Consider the following 17,403-nt stretch of genomic DNA (forward strand, 5'->3'; position numbering starts at 1 on the left):
GCTCTTGTCTCTGCCTGACCGTCCCCAGCCTGCCTCCTTCCACTCCCTGAGTCCCCACGCTTCCACGTGCAGGGCGCTGTGGCCCCTCGCCTCCCCACACGCCTGCCCTTCTGTGCTTCTGCCCACCCCATAGTCAGGCGAGGGGACGACAGTGGCCCGTGCGTCAGCCCATGCGGTCCTTGTGTCGGCCCTTGGAGGAGGAGGTGCTGTTGCTGTCTGTCTCACAGATAAGGACACTGAGGCACAGAGTGAGGTGGCGGGGGGCAGGGCTGGACAGAGCTGTGGGTCGCGGTGGCTTTCACGTGGTTGTCCCAGGGCCATCATGAGCCCTCCTGCTGAGACCGTCCCTTTACTCTTTCTCTGTCTTCCCCAGCCACTTCCGGCCTCCTCCCACAAATTCGGCACAAATTCCCACAAATTCTTCACCTTCAGCACAGCTTCTGAGTATGTCACTCATCGGTGGCCCACTGACAAGGCGGGGGCAGGCCTGTCAGAGAGGAGGTTGAGACGGAAGAAGGCAGGAGGTCTGACGTGGGAGGCTGAGGGTCCCAGGGGTCTCTCTGCTGCAGCCCAGACTTGGGAAGGAGAGGGGCCTAGAGGTCCTTGCGGGAGCAGGCCTGGGCTTTGTGGTGTGTGTGCACACATAAACATGCAAGTGCGTGTGCATGTGCCTGCGCGTGCATGCACGAGTGAGCACGAGAGCGAGTGGGCACACTTCTCACAGGCCTTTCCCCTTGCTTGGAGGAGACATAGTTGAAAAATGACCTGTGACCTGTAAATCCTCATTCCTGAAACTGTCTGTCCTTTCTTTCCTGGGACGCTTGTGTGGCTGAGCTCAGGGGTCTGTCCCAGGCACCGGTCCCCGTGCCCATGCTGAGGAGACCCCAGTGGGCTACTGCTTAGGAGGTCCCCTCCCCTCTGTCTCCTGTTTGCCGGATTGCTCTAGCTGGGTGTGACAAAGGGTCAGGCTTATGTATCCCACGTGTGCAGGGACTTGAGCTTCTTGGTGGGTGCCTGAGGGTCCCCTGGTTGGTACCGAGCAACTATTCATTTGCCAAGTTCTCAGGAGAAGGAATGTGTTGCCACAGCTTTCCAAGAAGGAAGGTGCTGTGCATAACTTAAGGAACCCCAATTTTGAGCCTATCATTTGTCATAAGAGAAAAGACCCCCTAGCAAATCTGCACAAACTCCACAGTTCCCAGAACACCTGGGGGAGCCTACAGCCTGGCTGCAGAGGGGACCCAACCCTGATGGCGTGGCCCAGGAGGTGTGGCAGCAGAGAGCTCCTGGTCCCCTCCCATGGACCCTAGGGGCTTCAGTCTGGTTAAGGGTCAGGCTCAGTGGGTGCTGTTGGATCTTTTCCAGAACAAAGGTCATTGCTGTGGAAATCACAGAGCCCTTTTGGAGGTGCCTGTTTCTGGGCAGTGCCCAACACACAGGCCATGCTCAGGGACCTCCTGCTTTCTGATACACAGCTTTGCATTTCTGAGCATATTGTACAGCCATCAGGGCACCACAAAGACTTTGGTCTTTGGCCAGAATTGTCAGTGAAACTTGGGTTAGCCACCCTGCCTGAGAAGTGGAAGGCTTTGGTGTGATTTTTTAAAGAAACGCTAAGGTGACCAGTTGTTTTTGACCCTTCTTTCTTTTCTTTAAGTCCGTTAGCACAGTCCACTCTTGCCTTGGGTAGCTGGATAAATGGGGAAATGGTCCTATAACGACAGAGAACCAGAAGCTGCTCGTGGCTGTCTCGGCTCCTGCAGAAGAGCCTGGTGAGGTGCTTTACACACAAGCTGCTTAGTTGCTCCTTTTCCTGTTAAAGATGCAAAAAGAAATTTTATTATTTTAATTTAGGGAAATATTAAGACAGCAAAAATCCAGGGAGAATAACCATTCACACTTTTTTTTGCTCCCCATATTTTCAGTAGTGACAGTTGTGTAGGAAGCTTTGGGGGTGCTTCCCCCACGCCCGGCGTGTTCCAAGCACGGCACACGTGTTACTCCTCTCATCCATGAGGAAGGTGCTGTTTTTACCCTGTTTTACAGACCTGGTGTGCAGGAAGGTCACGTACTTTCCCCAGTGGGGTCAGGGTATGAACTCTTGTCTTTTGGGAGGTGATTCTCATTGGAGCTGTGGACACTGCTGTCCCGTGACCCCTGCTGGTTCTGGCCCTCACAGCTGGAGCCCACGCTGGTGATGAGAATGACACTAGCCAGCCCAGCACCAGACATGCTGCGAAGGGTTTCAGATCCATTCTTTCATTCTGTTCCCCAAAAAGCACAGGAGGAGGTAACTATGCACTTGCCCACTTTCTAGAAGAGTCTGCCTAGGCTCAGAGCCAGTGTGTCACCTGCCCCAGGTTACCAGCAGATCAGGGGGCAGGAGCACCTGCAGAGGAACTTAAAGTTCTCTTATAACTTGGGACAGCTCAGAGCCACCTGTGCCACCTGGCAGCCGGCAAGTGGCCTGATGGTGGGCTGGGCTCCTGCGCAGCAGTGTGGTACTCGCTGTCCTGAGGAGCTGCTGCACCTTCCCAGGATGGAGAGTCCAATGTCTTAAAGAAAACATGCTTAAGAGAAGGCTTGGGCTTTTTCTCTTTTTTTTTGTCTTTAATGTTAAACTCAGGAGAAGTAAATATTTGTACAGCTTAGTTTTTGAGCACGCCGAGCTTCTGCTGGCGAGTTAGCTACTGAGGAAGGCAGAGGCCAGTGCAGGTGCTGCCAGCACAGGTGACATGGACTCTGCCACTCACACGCCCCACCCGGTGGACCCCTGTCCCAGGCCCTGGGAATTCTGTGGGGGGCAAAGCAGGGAGGTCCCCGTGACAGGGGTTGGGTTCCGTGGGGAGGCTAAGCAAGTAGAGGTGAGAAGCATGGAGTCGCAGAGGTGCCTGGGAAGAGCCAGAAGGAATGAGGTGATGGCGAGTGGTTGGGCATCGGTTTTAGGGGTCACAGTTTCAGGATACATCTGCGTGTCCCTTAACCTCTCTCTCCTATGGTCCTTCTCTGTCCCTGTCCTGTGTCGTGTTTGGTGTGAATCCTCCATACCTGGTGAGGGACATAGACATGTCAGCCTCTCACCGTCATGGGGTCAAAAGTACCTGCATAGAGAGTGGTTGCCCATCAGAGCTTGGTCCTGTTACCTGCCACTTGGGTCCTGGAGAGGTGGCACCTTGGCCTGATGTTTCTTTTCCAGAAAAATCCCCTCAGAGGCTCCTGAGAGTTGGGTTTGAATTCTGAAAGCGTGTGCGTGTACCAGCTGGATCTTCTTGTGACCCTGCCCACCAAGGGAGGGCTTGTCACCTCCATGCCAGAGCTGGCAGGGCTCTTGCCCGCATTTCCTGGGATGGTTGTCGATTGGCCAGGTCCAAGCCTCCGTGCTTTTGAGAAATGACAGCGCCGTGAATGTTCAACACTGCATTTGGACTCTGCAAACATTCCTAAAATCCAGCCATCTGTGAATTCTTTGATATGAGCATCGGTTAATCATTTAGGACACAGAGCGTGAATCCATTCATTTCCCAAGACCTGCCCCTCCCGGTGTCTGGTTCCATAGCCCCCCCACGCCACCTTCCCCAGCTCGGAAATCGTACCCCACCCACCCCCCAGCACCGAGTGTCTGCAGCGGGTTGAAAGGCTGGAGAAATGTGAGCGCCTCGTGAGGGCCAAACACTTTTGTGCACACACGAACCCTCCCGAGCTACTTCAGAGCGTTAAGTGGAAGCCCACGGGGGGGGGGACCTGCACACGGGAACAAGATACGTTGAAGGAAAATGAAGAGGGGCCAAACCGGAGGGACGACTTCGGAGTCAGGAATTGGATCCGCCCAGATGTGCAAAGCTTGGCTCTTGCAGGTCCCTCCCTGAAATGCTCAGCGGCTCTGTGGGATTTTTCTCGATGGCAGCCAGAGTGAGCGTGGTGGTCTGCCCTCGCTGGCCCCGTTTCACCCGCATGGGGGCAGGGGGAGCAGTGTCAACTCCAAGGGGTGTAGACGTCACCTCCTGCAGGCCCAGCTGGCTGGCTTGCACCTCCGGTTTGTGTATCTTGTGCCTGCTTCTCTCGGCCTGAGTGCCCAGGCTTAGACACTGGTGAGCCTTCTGTACCCTGAAGGGAGGCCTGGGGTCGATGGCTTTCCTGCAGGGAGCTGGGCCTGGTTGGCTGCCTTACAGGACAAGCCCAGCCCAGGAGGGAGATACCAGGGACTCCGGTGCCCCCACCATGGTGGCCTCCGCCAGTCCTGTGCCCAGCACGGTTCTAGCACAAGAATTGAGAAATAACTCGGATACTGCCATCGGGCCCTCCACACCACCTTCTCTTGCGTAAACATGCAGCGAACTTTGAAAACTCGTCTTAAACACGTTAGGGAGCAATTCGTTCTGTCTTTTTCTTTGTTCCTCCCACCTGCGGGCCTGCAAAGCTGTGGAGCGCGCTCTCTGGCCGAACGTCAGCACGCTGAATAAGCAGCTCCTTTCTCTTTTTAAAGCCTGAGGGGGTGGACATGCTGGAAGTAAGCCTGGCACTGCCACCACCTCCTGGTTTCCTTGCCACTGGCTTCTCGGCCTACCTGTCGGCCTTCTGGCTAAAACATGCTTTGTCCTCCTCTGATGAAAACAGGTGACCTGAGCCCAAGTCGAATGTACCAGCTGGTGTCGTCGTCTCCCTCTCCATCCCGAGCCAGGCAGCTGTGTAACTGCCCGCAGCCCTCCCCACCCCTCGCAGAGAGCCTTCGCCGCTCGTACCGCCTTTATTGCTCATGGCAGCCTGGACAGGGAGGCTAAATAATGTGTTTCATCTCAGGTGTACAGGTAAAAATGGGAAGGATCTTCCCAAGGGCTCCCCAGGTAGAGAGGGGCCAGGTAGCTCGGGCGTGGTGGTTGTGCACCCAGGAATCTTTCTTTTTCTTATTGAGGTGACATTCACGTAACGTAAAATTAAATTTTACAGTGGCAGTTAGTATATTCACAATGTCGTGCAACCATCACCTCTTCTAGATCTAAAACGTTTCATCACCCCAGAAGGAAACCACGTACCCTTTAGCAGTCACTCCCATGCCTTCTGGCCAGCCCCGGCCACCACTAACCTGCTTCCTGTCTCCGTGGATTGCCTACTCCGGACATTCCATATCAATGGAATCACACAGCATGTGGCCTTCTGTGTCTGGTTTCTGTCACTCAGCACCGTGTTTTCAAGCTTCATCCGTGTGGTTGCATGATGTAGCACTTCATTCCTTTTCATGGCCGGATGATATTCTAATTTTATGGCCAGGACACAATTTGTTTACCTGTTCATCCAGTGATGGACACTTGGCTTGTTTTCACCTTTTGGGAATTGTGAGTGGTGCTGCTATGAACTTTCGTGAACTAGTTTTGTTTGAGGCCCCGGTTTCAATTCCTTTGGGTACATCTCTGGGATGGCACTGCTGGGGTGTGTCGTAGTTCTGTGTTTAACCCTTCAAGGAACCCCCTCCCTGCAGCGTTAGACATGCTTCCCCCACGCTTGCCAATTCCGACCACGCGTGAGCCAAGAGGTGGGCGTTTTAAGTTACTGGCCCCGCTTGCTGCTTGTTCTGGGGCAGCAGGATGCCGTGATCGCCGCTCCAGCCTCACAGGTTCTCACAGTACTCTGCTGGGCCTTCCAGCTCTTGATCCAAGAAAGCTTGGTTCTTTGGCCAAAAAGGTTGTCACTTTTGACCGCATGGCCAGCAGACCTGTCTGGGAGAAGGAATCAAGCGATGTGTGCCAGGTGATGTTTATCAGAGACTGTTTTCCTAAAAGTCACACTTGTACTGTGATTCACTAACATCAGACTCTGATGTCAGGTCCTAACGGTGGTTGTGTCACGTCAGAAAGTGCTGTTTTAAAAGCATATGTGCATTGTTTTTTGTTTTTTGCCTCCAGTTTTCTTTTTCCTTACTGTTCTGCACATTGATGACGAGCAGCAATTTACAACTGCAATTTTGTAAACAGCAGCTTAGCTTCATTAAAGCTTCCCAAGTATAAATGCTGTTTACATCTTTCCTCAGAAAGTCTCACACCCATCCCCAAAAATGTAAATTATAAGTTGTAAAGATAATCTGGGCCTCGTACAGCTCGGGGACGGCTCTTTCCCCAGGCTTGCACCTGACGTTTAAGCGTCCTGTAATGGGCACTTCCAAATGTTTTCCAAAGCAGGCCGCTGTCAGAGCCAGAAAACAGATTGTTTTCTATACTTATCTACCTGTTGCTTAACCAAAAGTGAAATCTTTAAGGAAATAGCTGTCAGACCTTGTGATTTCGTCAACTGATGTAAACGAAAATAAAAAAGACTGTCACGATCTAGGGCGTCGGGTGGCATGGGAAGGGCCTCCCTCGGCTTTTCCTGAGGAGGGTGTGTGGGAGAGTCACTTTTAACGTCCCCATAACACAGAGAGCACGGGCATTCTAATGTTAAATCCTTACCTTGCACACAGAAAAACTGAGGTACGGTGATGGTCTTATCTAGGTTAGATGGTCAGACAAAGGGAGTGGAAGGCGCAGTGGGGGTGGTCATGTACAGCCATGCAGGTTGTGCACCGCACAACTCCAGGGGACAGCGCCTGGATGAACAGGGTCCCCCGAAGTCACAGAGCTTGGCCACCTGGCTGAGCTCCTCTTAGCAACAGTTCCGTCTTCTACCTTTCAGCCCAGTGTCCCTGATCAAACGGATTCTTTGTTCCTGTTAAAAACCAAAGATCTGTTTTTGAATGAACTATGCAGTTATTTCCATATTAAAGGGCATTAGGGATGATTTTATTAAATTCTCTGTATTTACAATGGCCTGTTTCCAACATTATCATAAGCATAAGATTGCATCATGTTATAAGCTTGGACGGACCCCAGAGCTATCAGGTGGCGGCACTGAGCCCATCATTTTTAGGGGTGAGGGAGGGACACTGCAGGGACCAGGAGAAAATGGTTCTCTGGGGAGGAAGGAACGCTGTGTGGTGCGCTGGCTGTGAGGTCTGGTGGCCTTCCCTCGTGTCCTTCTGTCCACCTTCCCAGCCACCCATGGAAAGCAGGTCTCGTTACCCAGGTCGTGCAGATGAGGAAAGAGAATTCAGTTGCCGCCCGGCCGGAGCAGCCCTCCGCTGCCTCTGCGTGTCTGGAACCCGCATGTCCCATTCTGTGGCCGGCTGGAATGGTGCAGATCAGCTCCGCTTCTCCCGCTGGAGAGGCGTCTGAGGGCTGTCCCGGTGCACGTGCTCAGCGTTCCGGGAGGGGCTGCCGGGGAAAGAGGACTCTTCCTGGGAGGCAAACTGCAGCCTCCTCAAGAAGGAGTAGGTTTCACCCGAAGTCACTGATTCCAGCAGGAATTCTTATAGCCAGCCCTGGGCGGGGAGCCAGGGCCGGCAGCAAGGGCCAGGCCCCGAGGAGGCTGTGCATGAGGCCGGCGGGGGGGAGGACGGGTGTGCTGTCGGGGCACTGAGGGCCGGCGGCTCGGGCCAGCACAGGGGACGGGAGTGACCGCAGGCACCTGGGGTGGATGGGCTCCTAGCCCTGGCAGGGAACTTGATGTCGACTGCCTGGCCTGCCGTATTCGTTTCCTGGGGCCACCGAAACAAAGTACCACAAACAGCCTGCTTAAACAACAGATACACACTCTCTGGTGACTCTGCAGACTAGACGGCTGAAGTCAAGCGTGGCGGGGCTGCTCCTCCGGAGGGTCTCTGTGGGTCTTTGTGTCTGCATCTGTCATCTCATGAGGACACCGGTCATCTTGGATTGGGGCCCACCTTTCTCCAGTGTGACCTCCTCTTATCTGATTACAGCTGCAATGGTCCTGTTTCCAAATAAGGCCACATTCTGTGGTTCTGGGAAGGATGTGGATTTGGGGGAACTCCATGCAACCCAGGACCTGGTTTGGGGAACTAATTTGAAATGAGGCTGCAGGCTCCTGCCCTTGTCCACATGCTCGTCCACCCTCCTGTGTCGTCCTCTCTCCGTGGGGGATGGTGCTGGGGGCAGAGGACGCTGACGCCTCCTCTGCTTTCTCTTCCCACAGCCCAACATCGGCCGCCTGGGCCTGCCCCATGGGCCGTCCGGAGAAAAGGTGGCCGTGGTGACCGTGGACGACTGCGACACAGCTGTGGCCGTGCGCTTCGGAAGCTTCGTCGGGAACTACAGCTGCGCCGCCCAGGGCACTCAGAGCGGCTCCAAGAAGTGAGCCTCCACGAGGGGACCCCAGGCATCTGCACCCCACCCATGGCCACTGCTGCCAACCGCGGGGTCACCCTGTGGCCCTCCCAGGGCAGGACCCAACACAGGGCAGTCTGGGCTCAGTGTCCAGGGAATCCCAATCCAAGCTGGAGTCAGATTCAGACACCTTCCTTCCGACATGTTAGAACCTTCTAGAATAAGTCCCCTTAGAAGTATCTGTCCAAAGGGTGGCCAGGCCAGCCTCAGGGTTGTGATGGCAGCTGACCCAAACATGGGTCCCTGTGACTGCAGGGCTCCCTTAGATGGAAGTGGCTGGTCACCTTGCTGGTCCCAGAGGTTTCTTGGGGCCCATTCTAAGTCAGGGATGAAGAAATCCTGACATAGATGTTTACAGCCATTCTTGTGTTTCTCTTTTTGTAACGCAAATCTCCAAAGCCAGAGTGACAGTTCTTGCTGATGCATCTTTAATTGTGTTTTGGTGGAATATTGAATAATCTTTTTGAAGATCAGGTTTAGATGAACCTGATACATCCGGAGCATCTGATCTGGGCTGGGATGGTCACCTGCCTGTTTCACCTAATCCCTGCCCACTGGGATTGAGTGGCACAGTGCCCTCACCCTGATGAGTGGACTGTGCCTTTGGAGATTAGAGCCCCTGTGCAGGGCCACATCAGCACCCATGGCAGTACCAAGGCTCATTTCCTTTTGACCTGCTTTAAGTCCATTCCTTTTCCTGGAGGATCTTGGAGGCTGGAGGAAGGTGGATTCACTGTTGGGCAATGCCAGGCTCTCTGCACTCCATGTCCTGTTTAGGTGTGGACTGACCGGGAGGTGGCTGGACTCAGTGGTTAACCCGAAACAGCCAGTTTGTCAGGACGTAATGCAAGTGTGGGGAAACTGAGGCACAGAGAGTGTGAAGAGCCCAGGGCGGCAGCTGAAGCAGGATCCACCTTGTATTCTGGCCTCTTGCACCCCGATTCCTGCCTGCTTGGTTATTAAAGCATTTCTGGTGGCAGGGGCTGTGGTGACGCCTCGACGTCACAGAGGATGGCTTTGCCTCCCCAGGTCCCTGGATCTGACAGGCCCTCTGCTCCTGGGGGGTGTCCCCAACCTGCCGGAAGACTTCCCAGTGCACAACCGACAGTTTGTAGGCTGCATGCGGAACCTGTCCGTTGATGGCAGGAACGTGGACATGGCTAGCTTCATCGCCAACAACGGCACCAGGGCAGGTACGGACGGCCACCGGGGTGTGTGGGGCTGCCATGGCGGCACCTGGCTGGACATCCTGGGAGGGCTGCTTGCACATCCCTGGGGAGCTGTGTTTTTACTAGGAGTGTGTGTACCCCGCTGTGGGCACTTCCTGGGCGTGGGCCCAGGCTCGCCGGACATGCTGCTCTGGAGGTCTCTGGGTCTTGCACTTTGGGGTTGCTATGGCTCTGGGCACTAGCTGCTGGGCCGGAAGACCCAGGGGCACACACAGTTCCAGGGTCTTGGACATGTCACCAGATGACCAGGCCGGCTACCATGATGGCCTGGAGACCTGGAGTCTCCGTGTGTGGGCTGAGCGTTCTGCATCACCTTGGTCCCCTGCTCTTACCGCTGCCACAGGGCTTCACCTGGCCTGACTCTTTGGCTTTTTCCATTCCTGCATGGCTGGGTGTGGGAAACCACAACGGTGGCCTCCTCATCAGGCTCCATCCTGTCCCTCATGCTGAGGCCACGTGTGTGCTCTGTGTTGCCAGGCTGTGCCGCTCGGAGGAGCTTCTGTGATGGGACCTGGTGTCAGAATGGGGGCACCTGTGTCGACAGGTGGAACACCTACCTGTGCGAGTGTCCACTCCGCTTTGGCGGGAAGAACTGTGAGCAAGGTGAGGGCCTGGTGTTGTCTGTGCCCCCCACCACAGACTCTTGGATGTCGGGGTACCCGGGACCACTCGGCAGGGGCTTCGCATCTGGGACAGCAGCCCCCAGCGGTGCCCGTGTCTCCTGTGTGTCTGGCCATGCACAGGGTGTGGGCTGGGCTGAGAAGCTGAGAGGCCTCGCGGGGGCACCGCAGCAGGTGAAATTGGTCCAGGGTCTAGGACGGGCTCTGCAGGACGTAGTACCTTCTCTGAGCAGGGCAGTGTGAGGTCAGGGGGCCATGGGGCACACTGACTGGGCAGTTCCCCAGGCACCATTCACCATCCCATTGGGTGCCCCCAGCTGGCCACTTGCTGATTGGACTGTGGTGGGGAGTAAAGGAAGGGTCCTGAGTACCACCCACCCCCACCCCGCCTCTAGTCTGCAGTATAGACGCTGGCAGGTTGTAAGACTTAGTTCATTTTGAAGCAGTGCGGTGTTAGTATCATCATTTGAAAATCATGACACCCTTGAAGCGTGAGGTTAACCAAAGGAGCAGGACTCAGGCGAAGCGGTCTGGCCTTGCTCGCCGGCGGCACTTCGGAGAGCCCTGTGCTCGGTAGCGAGTTAGAGGCTCTGAGAGTCCTGCGCTGAAGCTGCCCGCTGGGCTCCAGACCCAAGGGAGTGTGAGGCGGCCTGTTCCTGTCCCGCTGCACGAGTGCTACGGGTCCCTGTCCGGGTCAATGCGTGAATGTTCTGGGCGGACCGGCGGGGTCCAGGGCCTTCCCCGAGTGGGAGCTGCAGCACAGCGTTCCTGAGGAGATGGAGATTCCCTTCAGCCCATGCAGGTGGAAGGAGCGGGGCCGGTGAGCAGGGCTGGTTCCTCAGTCCTGTCCACCTGCTCGGGGCTTGGTCACTTACTGATTGCGGGTATGCCGTGTCACAGGCTTAAATATCAGGGCTAGTTTCTTTATATGTTCGGCCCTCTACACGGGTCAAGCCTAGCTCTGGCTGCCCCGATGGGTACCGGAAGCTCAGATTGCAGTGGTGGCAGCAGCACCAGGCGGACTGTCCCCATCCAGAGAGCTCCTGTTAGAGGCCACACGTCCCCACTACAGCCGTGCCCAAGAAAAGGCTGCTGCATTTTAGATTCATAAGAGCAGGAAATAGACACTCAGTGCTCACAACGCTGAGATCCCCCCTCAGGCAGCCCCCAGGTGGCTTATCTGTGACATTTCATTGTGATAACTGTCCAGTCACACCTGGAGGAGTAACGGGGTCTGGAGGTGACATGGTGCAGTGGGCCTGACCCAATGTCAGCCTCTCCTGCTACTCTGCCTGTGCCCACGGGTTTTCCAAGCATAATGGACTGGAGGGGGCTGTTTGTCCCCCTATCGCTACCTCCATGGTCCCCCAAATCATCAGGGGGTCCTTGGCTAGCCACCAGCTCTTCCATCTCTGTGCCCATCACCAGGAGCAGAGAAACAGTGGCCTGGGGGCTGGGAACCCACCCCAGACACGAGCCAACAGCTAGCTGGTCAGGCTGTGGAGTCCGAGGTGCACATGCAGGAACACGTGTGTGCTGTTTACTGCATACCTCATTGTCCTCACCGAGGGGCTGCCTGTCCTCCATAGAGCCCCTGCTCCTGCCCTCAGGCCCCCCAGTCCTGTGAGCATTGGGGGGACAGGAAGGCTAGGCTGATGGGTCCACCCCAGGGGTCCCCCTCTGCCTCCTGTCCAGCCTGAGCGCCCCTTATGAGACCCTGACCTCAGCTGGGATCTGCAGGCCTTGCCTGTTCCCACAAAGGTAGCTGTGTCCCGGGGTGGGCTTCTGCAGAGCCCGAGGCTGCTGATTTCAGAGGGCTGCACATGGCACAGATGGAAGGCTGAGAGCGGCCTTCGTGTGAAAATGAAAAAGGCCCAGGACATCCCCCCACCCGTCCCCCTCCCCTCATCTGAAAAAGGTCCTCAGAGGCCCCCTGATTTGGGGAGGCACCTGAGGTTCCCGGTCTGTGTCCCCAGTCATGCCCCACCCCCAACACTTCAGTGGAGAGAGCGTCGTGTCATGGAGCGACCTGGACATCACCATCTCTGTGCCCTGGTACCTGGGGCTCATGTTCCGGACCCGCAAGGAGGATGGCGTGCTGATGGAGGCCACTGCGGGCACGTCCTCCAGGCTCCATCTGCAGGTGAGCAGGACCACAGGCTGCTTGGGCACCTGCAGGGTGTGCAGGCACCTACGCAAGGGGACAGGGCTCTGGGCAGCACCGCCCGCCGGAAGATGAGGCTCCCCCGGCACATGTCAGAAGGGCACCTGCACCCACCTGCCCTCTCCCTGTGCCCGCCCATGGGCTCTCCAGAGAGAAAGGAGGGAAATGTAAGCGGGTTTCTCAAGTGGCAGCACAGTCGCGCCATTCCCAACGGGCAAGGTGCAGGGGTCATAGCCTGCGGCTACGGTTCCCATGGGGGGTGGGGTGGGGGCTCTTTTCCAGCCCTTTCTTTCCTCCCATGTAACCGGGGGATGGGGCGAGTAAGTGGGGGGCCGGGCACACCCTGAGACCAGCGAAACTCAGCCATGGTGCATTTGAGACGCAGCTCTCGTCTGTCCAGCTTGTAGATTTGGCCATTTTCTGGCTGGAGTGGTGGGCATTTCACAGCCACAGCAGGCGGCGAGTGTCTTCAGTGGAACCAGCAGGCCTCCGTTGGTTAAAACCATGGCTGCTTGCAGGAGGTTGGCTCAGCTAGAGGATTCCTAAAGCCCTGATGTGTCACCTCACACGTGTTGTACTCTGTATCTTTTGGGTCTTTACTGTTTTGTTTGAAACGCTGGGTGAGAGTTCCTAAAAACTTCAAAAAGATGATTTCGGTGCCCTCTATTCTTGGGGTTTTTTGGCGTCATAAATAATTTCCACTTACTTCTTCCAGGCGCCACAGGCGCGTCGTTTGAGAAACAATTGTGAGTTTCTGTAATTTGTGAGAAGTGCCCGCAGCTTCTCGCACACCGCCTGCCCGTGCCCGGCCGCACCCTTGGGAGCCTGCTCCACCAGGCAGCCGCGGGGATCTCCCGTGTGGGTGCTGGGCCCGAGGGCATCCTCCTGCCCTCCGTCTCCAGGCACTTTCTGTCTCCAGGGATGGGGACAGACGTTCTCGTGTAAACCTTGCAGCCTGTGACACCTATCTGATAGGGTCATGCTCTGAGAACACGCCCGGCATGGCTTCCTCCTGAAAGCTCACTTCCTGACTCTGAGACCTCATTAGCCCCCCCTGACCCCGGCGGGAGTGGCCTGCAGGAGTCGTGCCTGAGCAAGGCGCACTGTCTGGTTTGGAAGGAATTCCAAACACTGGATTGCTTCCTTCTTTCTTCTAGGCTTTTTTTCAAGTATGTATACGCGTGTACATGGATGTGTGTTCACATGTCTGTGTCCGTAGGCATGCATGTCTGCGTGTGTCTATGTGTGCATGTCTCCACATGCATGCGTGTGTGTGTGCATGTCTCTGTGTGGTGCATGCATGCAGGTCTGTGTACATGTGTGTGGTGAGACCTGGGCACACACGGTCCTGGAGCAGCCATGACTTTCTTCACACAGGTGGTTCATCACCTCCTACCGTAGTGAACCAAAGACTCCCTGCCTACTAAGCATCTGCTGCCCTCAGATCACCCTGTTCTCTTGCCCTGGGGCCAGGACACGTTGGAGCAATTGGCACTGTCATCCCGAGGTGACCCCCTGCAGGTGGAGCGGCTCCCGCAGCTGGGAAGCACCTCCAGAGCTGGCTCTGGTCCCCTCTTCAGTTGTCTGCATGTGTCACGGAGCTGTGCCTTGTTTATTGCACTCCCCTGGGCCCTGAGACTTTTTGTTCATGCAGAGTGGACTTATTTCCCATTCAGGGGAGGTTGGGTTGGATCAGAGATGGGCAGAGGTGAGGTGCATCTTACACGTGTTTGCTGCAAGCTCTCATTCTACACAGGGGAAACTGAGGCCAGAGACTACACTCTAGGCCCCGTGGTCGACTCATTGCCTGGGTTCCAGGGAGGGCCACAGGGCCCTCTCCCACCGCCCCTGTGGGCAGTCCATCTGGAAACACTTCTGGGTGGCAGGGCTTGGTGTAAAAGGCATGGGAGGGGACAGAGGGGCTGCCCAGCACCCCTACCCACTCATCCCCTGTGAGCTCCCCGTCAGAGGTCAGCGGGGGCAGGACCCTGAGCACCCCCAGTGGGCTGGCCGGACACAGACTCCTCAGCTGTTCAGTTAGTGCAGGCCCCTCCCCGCCCCCAGAAGGCAGGTGAGGGGCTCATTGCCCAGGCAGGAAGCCGTCTTCTCTCCTTCCACCTGCCCCCACTTGCCCGTGTCATGGCTCGGGAGTGTTTTCCAGCACAGACCCATTCAGATCATATGGAAGGTATGGTGTGTGCAGCGGGGATTGTTCCAGCTGTTGTCGTGTTTCCCTTATTAACTTGTAATTTCACAAGTTTACCAGGCAGTCCCAGAAGCTCGTTCTGGGCCAAAACTTGGCAAGCATAATTCTGCCCGGGGATGGTGTTTTTCTTTGTGGTTGTTTCACTGTTGGAACAAATTAAATTGGCTCTTTTTGATTCAGGTGATGAATTGGAGTTCACAAGCTGTCATTTGGCAGTGGGGTCTCTGTAGGAAAAAAGTACGCTTTCGGTAGGAAGAGCACTGAAAGCCGCACACTGCCATATTGTTTGGGTAATTACATTATGAGTGGCTCATCCAAAAATTAGAGTTTTTGCCCAGGACTATAGCCAGCCCTCCCTATGGAAGTAGGGGTGGCAAGAGGGGTGGCCTTGAGGGGGTCCTACAGACCCCAGTGGGCACCCAGAAGGCCACCCCAGGGCACTTCCCAGAAGCTGGTTAGCCAGGCATTACAGGGCTGTTCTAGGGGATTTCTACTTGATATTTTCAACTCACAGGCCTGCTGCAGCCCTGTAAGCTCTGTGATACAGCAGTTTGGGTGTCCCTGAAAGGTTCCCCCTGTGGCAGGCTGAACGAGGCTACATCATCATCCCACAGCCCAAGCAATTTGGATAATTGCTGTCAGGCGCCTAAATCCACCTGCATTGTCAAGTGGGATAACCTTGCTGTTGCCCAGTGCCTCTCCTAAATCCCCTGAGGTGGGAGGCAACTTCTGCCCGCAGTCCTGGGCTTTATTCTGCAGATACCACTTTTGTTTATAGATATAATGTCATTTTTGTTGTTGATCTGCTTGCTTTGGAGTTTTGTTAGCAAGGACAAGGAAAGAGAAAGGCAAGGGACGTTCATGAGGTGACTTATACTTCTGTAGAACAAAAGGCAGCAAAACATAAAAAGGTGAAAAATTGCCTTCTTAAATTGACTGTCGGTGGAGGCCAGAAATCAAAATACATTGTAAGTTGTATTATCTTTATATTCAGTTAATAATATCTTCTGTTTTCTGGCATGAATTCCTCTTAGATCTATGGGGTATGTATGAAGTATGTTTCTGAGTTTGCCAACATGTGAAATTTTTCTAGTAAGTCATTTTGGTATTGTTTCAAGCATAATGACAAAGTCACAGAATGTACAGCAAATGATTTCAGACCTTTGCAATGTGTTGGGACTTGCTTTACAGCCCAGATCAAGTCAGTTTTTGTATGTTCCATTTGCACTTGAAAAGAATGTATGTGGTGCAGTCATTACATATGGTGTGCTCTATATGTCAAGCAGGTGCAGTTTGTTAACCGTGATGTTGAAATGTTCCATATCATTATTGACTTTTTTTTTTTGTCTGTTTGTCTTAGTTACTGAGAGATGTGGGTTAAGGATTACCCACCTTGATTGTAGATTTGTCTATTACTTCTTTTGGTAATCTTTCAATTGTCACATTATAGATTTTGAGGCTATGTTATTAGGTGCATACAAATTTAAAATTGTTTTATCTTCCTGGCAGTTGACTCTGTTATCATTATGAAAATCCTCTTTATCTCTTGTAATGATTTTTGTCTTAATACTACTTTGTCTCGTTAAAATAGTTACACCAGCTTTCTTTTGGTGTTTATGTGATAGACCTTTTTCTGTCGTTTTACTTTCAACACTTTATTCTTATATTTCAGAGTAGAATATAATAATGCACTCTTTTAAGCAATGCATTAATAGTTTTTTAAAAATCTCATCTGTTTCTTAATTGAACTTATCTTTAAATACGAGTATCTTAGGTTAGTTAGAATTGTTTTCTGATTTTTCTGACTTGTATTTAAACACGATAGGTCAACTCTTATCTCATGCAATGTAACACTTCCCCCTAGAAATAAGAGTCATGGTCACTTGAATCTGTTTCTTTGAAAGTTCTGTGGTTCTCGTCATTTTCAAGTTTGTGTCTGACGATCCTACTATCTGTTTTCCCTGTGGGTCTGTTTCCACTTTTCCTGCTTCTCTTGGTTTTGAAGCACACTGACTTCTCTTTTCATCTAGTTGGTTACTTTTTATGGAGTGCTAGACATTGTATTGAGAAACTAGAGAGAATCTGCAACCAGGATGAGGGTGTCCTTAAGCTCCGTGTTTGCTTCTGGCAGCCAGTCAGGTCATCAGCCATCCCAGAACACTGTAAAGCAGCCGCTGATGGAGAAGATTCAGAGCTGGGCATCTGTTTCTGCAAGAGCTGGTCTGTTTCTTGTTTACTCTTAGTGCACAGCCCTTCAGGGCCCCAAACAAAAGCCAGAGAACCTCGGCAGGTCCTGAGCTCCAGTTTTATCCTCACTGCCCCAGGAGCCTCGAAAGCTTTGCTGAGCTTCTCAGCCTCAGTTGTGTCTTCCAGAACCACTGATGACCACAGGGGAAAGCAAACACCGAATCACTTGCACAAATTTCCATTTTCTCCCTGGTCCTGACCCTGTAGCTCTGTTGTTCCTTGTGTCACTCCGATGCCTTCAAACACATGTTCTTTAATATTTTGTCTCAGTTTTTTATTGTCCTCAGGAAGAGGGTTGGTCCAAATTACTCAGTCCCTCATTAGGGAAATAAGACCTTGGTATTGCCCCCGCTATGTTATTTTAAAATATCAGCATCTTAGGCCAGTTGCAATGATGACTTCTTTTTTTTCCCACACGTGTAATTAAATATGGTGGATTGAATTTTTTCTTATAAAGTGTGACATTTACATACAAAACTAAGACCCCAATTGTCACGTGAATCTGCGATGGTTTCCAATACTTAAAAGTCTAACCGCGCTTGTTCTCAGTCCTTACTTTACTTGACCTCCATCAAACATTTGAAACTTTTCACTGCAGACAAAGATGTACGATTCCAAAGAGTCCTAAAGGCAGCAACAACGAATTAAAACTTTGCCCAACTTTCACCCCATCTTTGATCCAGGGCCACGTTGTAAGTCTCTGTGGCTTCGTCGTGTAAGTCACTGC

General features: G+C 53.5%; 1 protein-coding gene across 1 annotated transcript in view; it reads left to right on the top strand.

Annotated features, from left to right (window-relative positions):
• Nucleotides 1–17,403, top strand: part of CELSR1 (cadherin EGF LAG seven-pass G-type receptor 1) — a 149,926-nt gene that overhangs the window by 97,354 nt on the left and 35,169 nt on the right. Inside the window, exons 6-9 of the mRNA XM_063075249.1 lie at nucleotides 8,020–8,177; nucleotides 9,240–9,403; nucleotides 9,917–10,042; nucleotides 12,036–12,202. Coding sequence (XP_062931319.1) covers nucleotides 8,020–8,177; nucleotides 9,240–9,403; nucleotides 9,917–10,042; nucleotides 12,036–12,202 — 615 coding nt within the window. The remainder of the gene's footprint in view (nucleotides 1–8,019; nucleotides 8,178–9,239; nucleotides 9,404–9,916; nucleotides 10,043–12,035; nucleotides 12,203–17,403) is intronic.

Source organism: Cynocephalus volans, chromosome 12 (assembly GCF_027409185.1).
Source record: "Cynocephalus volans isolate mCynVol1 chromosome 12, mCynVol1.pri, whole genome shotgun sequence".
NCBI classification, from domain to species: Eukaryota; Metazoa; Chordata; class Mammalia; order Dermoptera; family Cynocephalidae; genus Cynocephalus; species Cynocephalus volans.